General features: G+C 37.2%; 1 protein-coding gene across 1 annotated transcript; it reads left to right on the top strand.

Annotated features, from left to right (window-relative positions):
- Positions 1-8658: 8658 nt before the first annotated feature.
- Positions 8659-15428, top strand: acte1 (actin, epsilon 1). Its single transcript, XM_079859104.1, has 9 exons — positions 8659-8764; positions 9987-10129; positions 10371-10499; positions 11775-11885; positions 11975-12059; positions 12139-12300; positions 12594-12785; positions 14356-14537; positions 15119-15428. Exons 2-9 carry the CDS (start codon positions 10001-10003, stop codon positions 15260-15262), a joined length of 1134 nt encoding a protein of 377 aa, XP_079715230.1. The 5' UTR covers positions 8659-8764; positions 9987-10000; the 3' UTR covers positions 15263-15428.
- The last annotated feature ends 499 nt before the right edge of the window (positions 15429-15927 follow it).

Below are 15927 nucleotides of genomic sequence, written 5' to 3'. Positions count from 1 at the left end.
CATGAATCGCGTGTTCATAGATGGAACTATAACTAGGTTCCATAGTCAATTTTATTATTTAAACCAATTAATTTTATGTAAAAAAGATATACTATATATATATATATATATATATATATATATATATATATATATATGTGTGTGTGTGTGTGTGTGTGTGTGTGTGTGTGTGTGTATACATGCAGAATTATTGGCACCAGTGGTAAACATGATCAAAGATGGCTGTAAAAATAAATCTGCATTGTTTATCCTTTTGACCTTTCATTCAATATATTCGCAAAAATCTAACTTTTCATTGAAGTAAAGAATTGAAAGTGGGGGGAAAATCACATTGTGAAATAAATGCTTTTCTCCAAAACACATTGGTGTTTGGTAGCCTGGGTTTCCCCATGCTGCCTTGCGCACAACGCGATTTCATTCACGCTGCTAGGCAGCCTGGACACCATGGACCAGATTTTCCCCTCAAAAAGGGAACCAATCACAGAACGGGGAGGGAGCAGCAAGACGATGACGATGTCTATGCGACACACCGAAGCAGTTTGTTTATATCTATGGATCCAACATGGCATCAGACGTAAGTAGTTAAAGGGATAGTTCACCCAAAAATGAAAATTCTGTCAGTAATTACTCACCCTCATGTTGTTCCAACCCCGTAAGACATTCGTTCATCTTCGGAACACAAATTAAGATATTTTTGATTAAATCTGAGAGTTGTCTAACTCCTCCATAGGCTTCTAAGGGACTGAAACTTGCTGGCCCAGAAAATGTATTAAAGACATCGTTAATATAGTCAAAGTGACTCCAGTGGCTCAATCTTAAGTTTATAAAGCTACGAGAAACACTACGTGAAAAGACCCGAGGCCCAGAGAGAAGGAAATGAAAAGTGGAATAAAGTCGTTATTTTTGTTTGTTTTTGCGCACAGAAAGTATTCTCGTCGCTTTATAAACTTAAGATCGAGCCACTGGAGTCACTTGGACTATATTAACGATGTCTTTAATACATTTTCTAGGCCAGCAAGTTTCAGTCCCTTAGAAGCCTATGGAGGAGTTAGACAACTCTCAGATTTAATCAAAAATATCTTAATTTGTGTTCCGAAGATGAATGAATGTCTTACGGGGTTGGAACAACATGAGGGTGAGTAATTACTGACAGAATTTTCATTTTTGGGTGAACTATCCCTTTAAGTAGTTTAGAACACAAGTTTATTTCGGCTTCTTCCTCGTCGAATTTCTGTCGCTCTACATACGTCATCTGGTATAATTGAAACGATTGGCTATGAGCTACGTACAGGCGCATTTGATAGACATTCGTAGCGCCCAATAAACGGCTCTGGGCATTCGTAAACCACGCCTCAAATACGAGAAAATGAACGTGGTTCCCAGACCACGTCTCAATGAGAAGAGGTCTGACGTTAGCCAGGCTAGGTGTTTGGTGCATTGGTGCCATAATTATTGGCACCCTTTCATTAAATACTTTTTGAAACCTCCTTTTGCCAAGATAAGAGCTCTGAGTCTTCTCCTATAATGCCTGATGAGTTTGGAGAACACCTGACAAGAGATCAGAGACCATTCCTCCATACAGAACCCAGATCCATGTTGGCGCTTCTTCTCTTCAGTTCAGCCCACTCATTTTCTATAGGGTTCAGGTCAGGGACTGGGATGATCATAGCTGAAGCTTCTTTTTGTGCTCAGTGACACATTTCTGTGTTGATTTTTCTTGTTTTGGATCATTGTCCTGATGGAAGATCCAACCATGACCCATTATAAGATTTCTAGTACACACACACACATTTACCAGGGTTGCCAATCATTTTGACCATAACTGTACAGTGTATAAAGATTTTGCAAATGAGTGTTACCTGATTGTTTGATACTTTGAACAATGAGTGCTTTTACATGCAGTATCTTAGCCGATTATAGCGTGTAATGTCATGTAAATGCCTTAAAGTCCTCTTTTATCAGGTACATGTAACAAACTGCTTATTCAGTGTGCAAATGTCTTATGCGTATTCTGAGGAGAATAACCTTGCAATATTGACCATTTTGGGCTGGACTATCTGTTTGAGTAAAAGATGGAACAAAATGCTTGAATGCCTAAAGCTTATTATTCATGACTGTTGAAGTTATGGAAGAATCTACAGTATGTGCTCCAATAAGAGCTGCATTCAAATGAATTCTGTAGGAAACCCAGCATGGAGCCAGAAGCGCATTTATCATTCATGTCTGCATGAGTTCACATATGCTGAGTTTACAGGACATGTGACACACAGGGCATGCATGCATGTGCATACATCTTTTATACACATAAATAAACATTGTTTTTCTATGATTTATCGACCTGAATTGGAAGACAGATTTACACCAGCATGGTGCCTCCCAGTATGCGATGTGTTCACACATGGTGCTTAGCAATGAACTATTCTTAACAGTGACATAATTCAAACCATGTCATTTTTTTTACCCTTAAGCCTAAATGAAGCTCATCCTCTGACTGAACCACAATTAACCCCTATAAATCATCTAGATGTGTGTGTGTGTGAGAGAGATTTAATATTGCTAGAAAAATTACAAACGTTTTGTATAGAATTTCAGGCCCTATTTTGTATTCAGGGAAAGTGTAATTTCAAATTGTTCAAATAGTTTTCTATTAAACTAATCATCAATATAATAAACCCATTAAACTAATTATGCTGCATATTACTTTAAGTTACTCATTTACAAGTTCAGAGGTGATTTGTTGCCGCTTTTAATAGAAATCAAGTCACTGAATTGTTGAACTTTTGACTTGTGAATGATTTTGCAGTTCTGCATATCACTACAAAATAACTCTAGCTTGATGCATCTCATTTTCTGTAACTGGGGTTCGGTATTCCTGAAGGATTAAAGCAATTTTAATCTAATTTCAAAAGCATTTCTGTTGCATCGCAGAGCTTAAAACAGATCTGTTTTAGCATATCTTTTTAACAGCCTTCTGAAGCAGTTCCTGGCAGTTTATTCAAAATTCATGTGGCTTCCTGGCCCACCATAACAAGCACATTAAAATTCTCTCTGACATACTGTAGTTCTCCCAGTCACAAGGAAGATACTAAATGCTTTGCAGAGACATGGTCAGAGTATTACAGACACTGTTAATATTCAACAAAACAGGAAACAATTGTAATCAATCTAGATCTATCTATCTTTCAATCTATACACTCACCTAAAGGATTATTAGGAACACCTGTTCAATTTCTCATTAATGCAATTATCTAATCAACCAATCACATGGCAGTTGCTTTAATGCATTTAGGGGTGTGGTCCTGGTCAAGACAATCTCCTGAACTCCAAACTGAATGTCAGAATGGGAAAGAAAGGTGATTTAAGCAATTTTGAGCGTGGCATGGTTGTTGGTGCCAGACGGGCCGGTCTGAGTATTTCACAATCTGCTCAGTTACTGGGATTTTCATGCACAACCATTTCTAGGGTTTACAAAGAATGGTGTGAAAAGGGAAAAACATCCAGTATGCGGCAGTCCTGTGGGCGAAAATGCCTTGTTGATGCTAGAGGTCAGAGGAGAATGGGCCGACTGATTCAAGCTGATAGAAGAGCAACTTTGACTGAAATAACCACTTGTTACAACCGAGGTATGCAGCAAAGCATTTCTGAAGCCACAACACGCACAACCTTGAGGCGGATGGGCTACAACAGCAGAAGACCCCACCAGGTACCACTCATCTCCACTACAAATAGGAAAAAGAGGCTACAATTTGCACGAGCTCACCAAAATTGGACAGTTGAAGACTGGGAAAATGTTGCCTGGTCTGATGAGTCTCGATTTCTGTTGAGACATTCAGATGGTAGAGTCAGAATTTGGCGTAAACAGAATGAGAACATGGATCCATCATGCCTTGTTACCACTGTGCAGGCTGGTGGTGGTGGTGTAATGGTGTGGGGGATGTTTTCTTGGCACACTTTAGGCCCCTTAGTGCCAATTGGGCATCGTTTAAATGCCACAGCCTACCTGAGCATTGTTTCTGACCATGTCCATCCCTTTATGACCACCATGTACCCATCCTCTGACGGCTACTTCCAGCAGGATAATGCACCATGTCACAAAGCTCGAATCATTTCAAATTGGTTTCTTGAACATGACAATGAGTTCACTGTACTAAAATGGCCCCCACAGTCACCAGATCTCAACCCAGTAGAGCATCTTTGGGATGTGGTGGAACGGGAGCTTCGTGCCCTGGATGTGCATCCCACAAATCTCCAGCAACTGCAAGATGCTATCCTATCAATATGGGCCAACATTTCTAAAGAATGCTTTCAGCACCTTGTTGAATCAATGCCACGTAGAATTAAGGCAGTTCTGAAGGCGAAAGGGGATCAAACACAGTATTAGTATGGTGTTCCTAATAATCCTTTAGGTGAGTGTACATGCATACATTCATCCATACCCTCCCTTTTCCCTTCCGAACTGCCTTAATTATTTGTGGTGCTGGAAACATTCCTCAGAGATTTTGGTCCATGTTGACATGATAGCATCACGCAGTTGCTGCAGATTTATCATCTGCACATCCATGGTGTGAATCTCCCGTTCCACCACATGCCAAAGAATATCTATTAGATTGAGATCTGGTGACTGTAGAGGCCATTAGAGTTTAGTGAACTCATTGTCATGTTCAAGAAACCAGTTTGAGATGATTTGAGCTGCGTTATCCTGCTGGAAGTAGCTATCGGTCTACTGTGGTCATAAAGAGATGGACATGGTCAGCAACAATACTCAGGTAGACTGTGGTGTTTAAACGATGCTCAGTTGGTACAAACGGGCCCAAAGTGTGCCAAGAAAATATCAAACACACCATTACACCACCAGCAGCCTGAAGCGTTTATACAAGGCAGGATGGATCCATGCTTTCATGTTGTCTGACCCTACCATCTGAATGTTGCAGCAGAAATCGAGACTCATCAGACCAGGCAATGACTTCCAATCTTCTATTGTCCAATTTTGGTGAGCCCATGTGAAATGTATCCTCAGTTTTCTGTTCTTATCTGACATGAGTGACACCTGTGTCTTCTGCTGCTGTTCATCTGCTTCAAGGTTTGACGTATTGTGCGTTCAGAGATGCTCTTCTGCTAACTTTGGTTGTAACGAGTGGTTATTTGAGTTACTGTTGCCTTTCTATCAGCTCAAACCAGTCTAGCCATTCTCCTCTGTGGGATCAACAAGGCATTTTCGCCCATGGGACTGCCACTCACTGGATATTTTCTCTTTTTCAGACCATTCTCTGTAAACCCTAGAGATGGTTATGCATGAAAAGACCAGTCCTTCTTGCACGAACTACGCCACGTTCAAAGTCACAAGACTGATTGCCCACTGAAGCTTAACATGGTTGAGCCTGGTCAGTACCAGGATTGAAGACTTCCTGGGAAAACCATGTTGCTGCTGGAAGAGGTGTTAGTGAGGCCAGTTAGGGGGAGCTCACCCTAATGCCCCAGTGTAGTGATGGGGACACTGCACTGTAACAGCACCTTCATCAATTAGGGTTAGTATAGCATGTTAATGTTACAAACTGTGCTCCATTTTGTGTGATCAAAAGTCAGCGATTTTAAAGAGAAATGTATTTCCCCCCCAAATTTACTCCATAGTCTTACTGTATGTTAACAATTGCATAACTGAGCAACCTTTAAACAATAAAATATTCTTCAAAGATATCATTGTGCAACTCATTCTGAACTCCATTGCACCATTGAGAACGGATGCATCTATGTTTAGTGAGGAGGCATTTCAGCTATGAGACAAAGGCAGTGGCAGCAGAAGAGCAGAGGACTGGTCACATGATCCAACAGCAACAGAAGCTCTTGAATGTGGAACCATAAAATGATGTTTATTCACTAGAGAAACCCTGGCTCTTGTGTGAGTAAACACAGGTGTGTGGCTTTACTGTGGGGTCAAATCTTCAGAAGTTAGACATGACAAAACCTTTTGTCAGAACCATGTGTGTGCATGTGTGAAGTACTGTATGTGTAAAGTCTGTGTTGCTAGGAAGGCTGAATCTCTAATCCGATGAAACGGCCATGTGACAGCTCTAAAGTAAAGTGTCAGTCATTTGGGAACACAGCAGTTTTCTCAATAGCAGTTATTTTTTATTGTTGAATATTGCATGCAATCCTGCAGTGAGTGTCTTTATTTAACTTGCTGTTGGCATATTTGCACATTTGTTTGGGTACAAACACATGTACCAACATTCTTGCTGTCCACTGTTGTCCCTTTAGGGCCATTTGGACTTAGAGAAACAGCATACGGTCAAAGTTTATTTATACAGTGACTATGTTTAGAATAGCAATACTCTTAATATTTCTGCTTGTATTGTGGACAATATGCAAATATATATAAAATAGAATATCTGCATGACATTTGCCAAAATGAGCAGTATGCAACCATTTATTTATTTATTTAAATCTCTATCGTGACTCTTGATTTTTGTCTATTATTTATTTTTATTTATTAATTTGTTCAGTCATTCATTATTTAGCTTGACTACTAATTTGTTCTAACTGGCAAATGTTCAGATATTCTGTTTTTTAATTCCAAAATAAATGGACATCATTAAACATGATAAACGTGAAAAAATGTATAAATTAATAAAAAAATTATTGAATAATACCAATTATTGGTTTAATAATTTATTGGTGCATAATGTTTTGCATTCTGTTTTTTAAAATAGCAGGCAGTACACAGTATATACTGGTCTATAATCATTAACTCCAGTCAGCATGTAAATGTATATTTCAGGTTATTATAAGTTGAGCTTTATTGACAGCATCTACAGTGTGTAAAACAAACAGAAAATGCTTTTACAGTGTACTTACAATTGAAGTCTATGAGGCAACCATTGTATGTTTCTGCTTTTTCACTGGCATGCCATTGATGATATAAATACTCAACTATTTAACCTTGAATATTCCTTTAAAATAATAGTATAAGAGAAAATAGTATCAGTGATAACAACATGAGCAAATATGTGTGTGGTTCAGGTATACATGTTATGGCGACAAAACTTGGCAATATCTGAAATGTTTTGGTCCCCGTGAGGAAAGCAGCTTATAATTGTGTGTGTGTGTGTGTGTGTGTGTGTGTGTGTGCGCATGTATGTGCGAGTGGCTGTTTTACCATCTACAGTCAATGCTGGTGGGTCTGTCAGTGTGTCACTAGTAGAATGTAAGGCCAGGTGGCAGACTGTCGCTACTGTGCGTTACTGGGTGGCCTCCAACTGACACGTGGCAAAACTTCAGGCCTCTGGAGAGTCAAGCGAGAGAGACTGGGATTATCTCAGTGTGAGCTAAAGAATGCAAATGGCCGGCTGCCTTTGAAAATGTAAACTTTGGCTAACATTTGACCTTAAGACGCAATACGAGTGATCCAATGATTGTGTTATTGTTATGACCTCAAATAAAAGCCATTTTGGCACAAGAAATAGATTTACTAGGCCCATTTACTTGGTTTAGGCCCTGTCAGACCCATATATATATATATATATATATACACATGTGTATTGACATAAATATTATATATATTGGTATGCAATATTTTATATATTATATAATGTATATAATGTGGACATACTGAACATAAATTAAAGAACAATGTATCATTTTCTAAAAAAATAATTTGATAACAGGGTTGAAGGTTGACAAAAATAATGAGAAAATGGAATATTTGGCAAGGCAACATTTCTCATTTTTGAGTTTTTTCTCTAATATTCATAATTTATTTGATAAATATTTCAATTATCGAAAGCATTTTTAAAATTTTAGTTTTAGTTATCACTTGGTTACGCTATAAAATCTGCTAAATTTATTATATTTAGCTGCTTTTATGTAATATATTGTTAATCATTAAAAAGGTTATTTTTTCTACAGTGAATTCAAGTTTAGAGTTTAAAGTTGGGACAGGGCATAATCACTATTTGATGTTTAAAACTAGTTATTTTTATGCTAGGTTAATTGAATGTTAATAGACAACAGTTGATCAAACATGTCTAAGACATAAAAAATGGGATTTGTGGAGTTAAAAAAGTCAACATACCATGTGCCATTGTCAATAGCACAATACCATTTTCTTGACACTATGCAATCAAGTCGCTTTTGTGTCCACGTAATTGTTAGACCTCCCACACAAACAACAGCCTTACAAACATCACAAAGTGTGGCACATTGACAGTTTCCTAGAGGCCATGACTTTCTTTTAGGAAGAGACACTGATAATCATTCCTCATTTGGTAGGCTTTGGTTCCCGGTGTAAAGTCCACACCCATATGGGGCGACAATCCGCATTTCCTTTGAAGGCCAGCTAGAAGTTCCTCACAACTGACAGATAACAGACAACAGACAAATGGCCATTCGTCCATTATGACCAATGCATGGCGTCTTATTTATAACGGCCTCTGGGATGCCATTCTCTCCCAGTGAACTGGCAACCTCTCTTTCCAACAATAGTCCACGCTGTCCTCGAGAGCCATAAATTATCTTCTAATATTAAATGCAACTGTCTGTCGACAGTATCCATTGTGAGACCCAATCCAATACCCCATCTTCACATGGGACGGCCCACCTTTGAGTGATGTAGGTTTGTAATGTGTCCTAAAAAGGCCTGAGGTTCTGAAGCCCTGGTGACACGGCTCCTATATAAATATGGGAGCAGGTGAACTGGATGCTCACTCTCTTATTTTCTACCGCTCTTGAGGGAGCAAGTTTTCCAGGCCTCTTGTGCAAGCTCTCCCGGGTGAGTGTACTTCAATGGATTTTTATGTTAAATGGTTTGTTGGACTACAGCAGATAGTGTAGCGAAGCTTGGTTTTTGGATAGTTTTCTTAGTTCACCCAAAACTGAACATTCTAATCATCTACGGCACTCGCATTCATGTCGTTCCTTTGTGGAGCACAAAAGAATATATTTTGAAGAACTGTTTTTGTCCAAACTCTATTGTTAAAAAGTTTGGGGCTTTTTAAAAGAAATTAATGTTTTATAATAATAGAAATGAATACTTTTAAACTAATATTTAGCAAGGATGCATTATATTGGTCAACAGTGACAGTAAACACATTTATAATGTTACATAAGATTTCTATTTCAAATACATGCTGTTCTTTTGCTGTTCATCAAATGAATTTGAAAAAAACCACTATGTTATCACTGTTTCCATGAAACTATTAAGCAGCACAACTGTTTTTAACATTGATAATAATAAGAAATGTTTCTTGAGCATCAAATCAGCATATTAGAATGATTTATGAAGGATCATGTGACACTGGATTAATGATGCTGAAAATTCAGCTTTGCATCACAGGAATAAATTACATCTTAAAATATACTAAAATAAAAAACAGTTCTTTTGAATTGTAACAATATTTCACAATATTAGTTTTTATTGTATTTGTTATCTAATAAATGCAGCCTTGGTGAGCATAAGAGACTTCTTTCTAAAACGTTTAAAAAATCTTGCCAACCCCAAACTTTTGAACAGTAGTGTATATTGAAAGTCAGTGGCTTTCACTGAATGGCCCAAAAAGCACTTCAAAGATCTTCTTTTGTGTTCTGCCGAAGAAATAAAGTCATACAGTATAATAATTAATCATTTAATGAATTATTTGGTACATACACAGTAGAGCAGTGAACATTTTGCATCTTCGTAACAACAGAAGCAGCACAATAAAAATATTACATGCATATAAAGCTTTTTATGTTCAACTCAAGATATCAAATAATAATAAAATATGTATTATTTATAGCACATTGCGAGTCTGCCGAAGGGAGGGTAGGACTGAATAACACAAGTTGTCAGAAATCTCTTTTTAAGCACAGAAGATGAATCATTTACGCTTAGCTTCAAGTGCTACATAAATTCAACAAGCAAAGACAAGCGTTTATTAGGCAAGAGCAAATCCTTCTGCTTTTTAACGGGCTTCATGTGTTTGCTCCCCGTGCCATTGGTGTTCAAACAACAGCTGTGTAAGCAAACATGTGTGACGAGGAAGAGACCACCGCTCTGGTGTGCGACAATGGCTCAGGTCTGGTGAAGGCCGGCTTTGCCGGTGACGACGCCCCCAGGGCCGTGTTTCCCTCCATTGTGGGCCGACCCCGCCATCAGGTGAGACCACTACGTTCACTGATGCCATCTGGGGCTTAGCCTTACTTTGATCCACTCAGTAAAGCACCTCTTAAGTCACAGTACTTAGACTTTGACCCTTGACCTGTAAAGACGACACTCTGCTAGCCAAACTAGAAAGTGCTTATTTGAATCAAACGTATTGACAATTTATAAGTTGGGGCGAAAATGTCACCATGAATGTGTAGATTGTGACGGATTGTTTTATGATCTCTTCCTTTAGGGTGTCATGGTCGGTATGGGTCAGAAAGACAGCTATGTAGGAGACGAGGCCCAGAGCAAGAGAGGCATCCTCACCCTCAAATACCCCATTGAGCATGGCATCATCACCAACTGGGACGACATGGAGAAGGTAGACCTTAGAATTATTCACTTTTAAGGAGTAAAAGTGCAGTAACGATAACGAAATTTCAGCAAAATGAATTGTCAATAGCATGGAGATGTATGAAGCAAACAAAGCGGCTTTCTGTTGGTCACCACCACAAATTCGTTAGACCTTCACGTGAAATTCCAGAGACAGATTTTTACAAAATTCCAGATTTTTTACAGATATGCTGTAAAAAAAATGTCATGATTGTTTTTTGTCAAATCAACTTAGATCATTTATGTGGTTCAGATAACATAATATTTTGAGTTTCTGTTAATTAAACCAATCTCCTTCATTGTATTAACTCAATTTTTTTATTTCAATTTTAAGGCAACCAGGTTACTTACTTTTTTAAGTTAAACCAATGATATTTTTTTTACAGTGTACAAATAGAATGTTTCGATTTTTTCAATAATGAGTTTTCTAAAACCTTTAGATGCATTTATTTTTCTGTTCTATAAATGAATAAATCTATTGTCCCAAGGTATACATCTTTGTCATAATATTCATTAAGACTCGTTATTTAAAAAAAATCTAAACGTTCTATTTGTTTACCTGTATATCTGTAAAATGCATTGCAGTACGTTCACTCAGAGCAGTGCCAGGGAGGATGACAAATAAAACAACAGCAATGACAGTAGCGTAGACAAACGTAGTGTACAAAATGTTTTTAAAAAATTGGCACAAATGGAACACCATAATTTTTGGAAGATGACAAAACAAGATGAAACAAAAAAGAACATGTCTATCAACAAATAGTCTACACTTCAAAAAAAATATTTTTGGTCTAGTAAAAAAACTTTACTAGACCAAAACATGTTCAGAAAACATAACCAGTTTAAGTTACAGCGACATGATTGAATTGAGTTGGTTGGACATAATTATTTTACATAGATTCTTCCTATGTCAGTTGTGTTGTCACAACACAAGAATTTTGCAGATTAAAAATAAACCTTTAATGTTAATAAAAACTAAGTTTGTTGTGTGGAACTGGAACCACTGAATTCAGTTATTTTAAAGTATCTTTTTTTTTTTTTTTTGTATACAGACTTATCTTAATAAGTATGCAATAACTGTAGACATGAACAAATGTATGGTACAAAGCAGTCGATTGCTTTTTGGCACAAATAGAACCTCATAGATTTTGCCCACAAAAGTCTGCTGAACAACAGTAAAAGTGACTGCATTTTAAAATCTTATGAACTGAAAATATATTGTGTTTCTCCATATGTAATGAAAAATACAATACTACTGTCTTAGATCTGGCACCACACTTTCTACAATGAGCTCCGTGTGGCCCCTGAGGAACACCCCGTCCTCCTGACTGAGGCTCCTCTGAATCCTAAGGCCAACAGGGAGAAGATGACCCAGGCAAGCCCTTTTAAAGACTTTAAAGTCATGGCATTAATAGTATTATGTCCACAATACTTGGTAATGATTGGTTTCTATCTGTATTTTAGATCATGTTTGAGACGTTCAACGTTCCGGCTATGTACGTGGCCATCCAGGCTGTGCTCTCCCTGTACGCCTCTGGCCGTACCACAGGTTAGCATTGCATACATTGACTATAGTTGTTTTTAAACTGCATCTGTTTGGTTTTTCATGCTTTTTTGATTTGTTCCAGGTATTGTGCTGGACGCTGGTGATGGTGTGACCCACAATGTGCCCGTGTATGAGGGTTACGCACTTCCACATGCCATCATGAGATTGGATTTGGCCGGCAGAGACTTGACTGACTACCTGATGAAAATCCTGACTGAGAGAGGCTATTCGTTCGTCACCACTGGTAATTTAACTCTTTCTGCAGTTTTCACATAAATTATAATTGATAGACGGTTAAGTTTGAATTTATTCGTGTAATAGATAATAAACCGTATCTCAAATGTAAAATTTTGCTTATTTCATACGTATCGTAAGACTTCTTAATATACCGTTTACGCTGTTGTAGTAATATCTTCATTAGCTAAACAGCACCACCTTATGGTCAACACTAGTAACTGCGAAAAGCGAACTGTAGCTACCAGCTGCTGTACTGCTAGTTTAAATGAATTTTAACACCTTTCTAACTCGCTGTTACAGCCGAGAGGGAGATTGTTCGTGACATTAAGGAGAAGTTGTGCTACGTGGCTCTTGATTTTGAGAATGAGATGGCCACCGCCGCCTCCTCCTCCTCTCTAGAGAAGTCCTACGAGTTACCCGACGGTCAGGTCATCACCATTGGTAACGAGAGGTTCCGCTGTCCCGAAACCCTCTTCCAGCCATCTTTCATCGGTCAGTTTCTTATTAGTCCGTTTGAATAATTGCTTCCTTTTTTGTACTTCTTGGTTCTGGATGTTTTCTTTCCCTATAGTCAAAAATACTATCAGAATGAATCCTTGAAACTTTAGGCTATAGGATATAATTTAAACAAAAATGTTTTAGGTTTTTTCCTAATATCTCTAACAGTCAAATAAAATAAAAATTAATAAAGAGTAACAATTTCACTTTTCCCAGTAGGAAATAGTAATTATTTTATTATTATTATTATTAGACGATTCTTACTTCATGAAATTAGGATTAGATCTAAATGATAAAAATATAACATAATATTTAAAAATAAAAATAGTTTAACAAAGACTAACATTTTCACGGTTTCCATTAGAAAATAATAATTATTACACTGTACACTGTAAAAATATATATATGATCAATATCCTAAGTGTTTTTACATTGCTTTAACTCATCAAAATACATTTATCAATTTTCCATTTTTTTATAGGCCTAAGTTATACAAGATTAAACTACTTTTTTAAAGTCAGTTTAATGTAATTTAAGTTGAAACGACTTAAACATCCAAGTTTATTGTATTACAAATTTAATGCAGCAACTTGTTTTACAGTGTATTTGATTTATTTAGGTTTAGATCAAATAAAATATTAATAATAAATACAAATATAACTATTTTAAAATAAAAATTGTGTAATTAAGCATTTTCAGCAGGAAATAATTATTTTTTAATTCAATTTTATTTTATTTTTTAGAGGATTCTTATTTGTTTTATGTAGGATTTGATCTAAATTATAATGTTCATATAGTAATCCAATGGTTACTTTCCCATCAGCACGACTAAATTTTCTCCTTGTTCATTATTTTTCTGGTCAGCCAAAAACTATTTAATCAGCATAATCATGTTGCTCTTGAGAAGACAGAAAAAAGGGCTTCCACAGAATCATGTTCACATTCCTTTAGGATTTTAGACTAGGTTTCTTCTTAATGACAGAATTTTTTAATCAATTATTCATTCAAGTTTCTAGCCATTCTAAAACGGGGCCTACAATGAACCGCTAAGCCTACTCTCAAAATATATTCTCCCTTTTGAGCCATTGCCAAGCCTAGATTCCCATTGATGAAAAATTCATGTTATTAATAATTCTCAATCATTTGCACATGCAGCACATCAGTCTATGTGCAGCAACACAATTAAAGCCACCTTCCACAGACACAGCAAAGCGGTCAAGATTCCCACAGGGAAAAATTCAAACAGCTGCATTTTGAAGCGATATCTCTTACATTACAGTGCGCTTTTAAGAGAGGCGACACAGTGACGGATCACCCTTTGTCAGGAACTAATTAGGAGCGTTTCAGTATATGGCCAGAGGCTGACGGGCTATTTATGGTGTACAGGGTTCTTAGTCTTGACATTGTACATCAGTCACTGTTTCCTTATCCAATAGAGCTGATAGGACAGTGGCTCACCAGCAGTGAAATCAGCGCTATTATGTAATCAGCATGCTACTGCATATGAAATCTACTTAAAGTATGTTTCATAATCCATTCATCATCTAAATGACATTGTCTGTAGGTATGGAGTCTGCTGGTATCCACGAGACCACTTACAATGGCATTATGAAGTGCGACATTGACATTCGTAAGGATCTGTACGCCAACAATGTACTGTCCGGTGGTACCACCATGTACCCTGGTATCGGTGACAGGATGCAGAAAGAGATCACAGCTTTGGCTCCCAGCACCATGAAGATCAAGGTACAGTTTAGGACTAGTTTTTGGACTAAAGGCCCGTTCACATCAAGAACTATAACGATAACTATATTAGTTATATCTGAGTGAAAATTGTTCCTACACCAGATTTTTTTTTTTCAGTGTACAATGTGCACTATGTATGAATAGTAATACTAATATTGTGATTGATAATATTATAATATATTATCATTATTATTGCAATTATGGATGATTGATATTTTAATAATAATAATAAATGTAATTATTATTAAAATATAAAATATGTTTTGTAATTTATAATAATCATTTGTGCTGTGCCAAGTTGAAAGTTGGCTGTAAAAAATCCAACTTACGTTTTGTATGACAAATTCAGTTTTTAAAGTTTATTCAACTATTTAACATGAAAAAAGTTGAGATAACTCAAACACGTAAGTTGAGAAAACTCAAAAATGTCCTGCAGCTGGTTGCCTTAAACTTTTAAGTTTCTCAACTTTTTTTTTTTTTTTACAGTGTGTGTGAAGAGTTTTGAGAAATGTGTTTCAAACTGTATTATGATTATTATTATTATTTATAATGGCAATTAAATGTTCCTTTGTCCACCACAGATGATTGCCCCTCCTGAGCGTAAATACTCCGTCTGGATCGGCGGCTCCATCCTGGCTTCCCTCTCCACCTTCCAGCAGATGTGGATCAGCAAAGACGAGTACGAGGAGGCCGGACCCTCCATTGTCCACAGGAAGTGCTTCTAAATCCCTCCTCTACTCATTCTCCTCTGTCCTGGACTCTCCTTGTAGTCTTTGCACCGTGTCACGTCTTGTGTTTGTACTGCAGACGTTTGTTTCAAGTCCCCCTGTACAACAACTCAAGTCTACAGCCACAATAAATTGTTCAATAAATACATTTACATATTTTCAATACATTTCTCTTTGTACATAAAGCACTTTCTTACACTAAAACAGCTCCAGCTTTCAGGTTTGAGATCATTCCTCACCGAGGCCACCGGATGGCAGACTTGCTGCTGTGATATTACCCATGAAACACCCTTGAGAGCAGTGTACTAACTTGCCTAAGAATTTATGCAAAATAACTTGCGTCAAACCTGCCTAAACCACATTATAACGTCATTTGATCGCCAATAGGCGTATGAACCATAACTCCTGTTAAATCTACCTATAATGCAGACTTGAGGGTTTTTGTAGTGATCATCAATATCCCTAAATATATGATGATGATGATAAGAAAACAGGTCAGTTTAATGTAGGCCAGAGGCACAGCTGATACTCTCCGGCTGAGCAACAGAACACTGTGTCTCACAGCTGAAACCCACCAATCTAGGGCAAAAAGATGTGAGGTAAAGAATACTATTGCAGTTGCTTCTATTATTGACTCAGTATACAGTTTGTTTTAGAACTTT

Source organism: Squalius cephalus (genome assembly GCF_949319135.1).
Source record: "Squalius cephalus genome assembly, chromosome: 23".
NCBI classification, from domain to species: domain Eukaryota; kingdom Metazoa; phylum Chordata; class Actinopteri; order Cypriniformes; family Leuciscidae; genus Squalius; species Squalius cephalus.
This window is presented reverse-complemented; position numbering and strand designations above follow the sequence as displayed.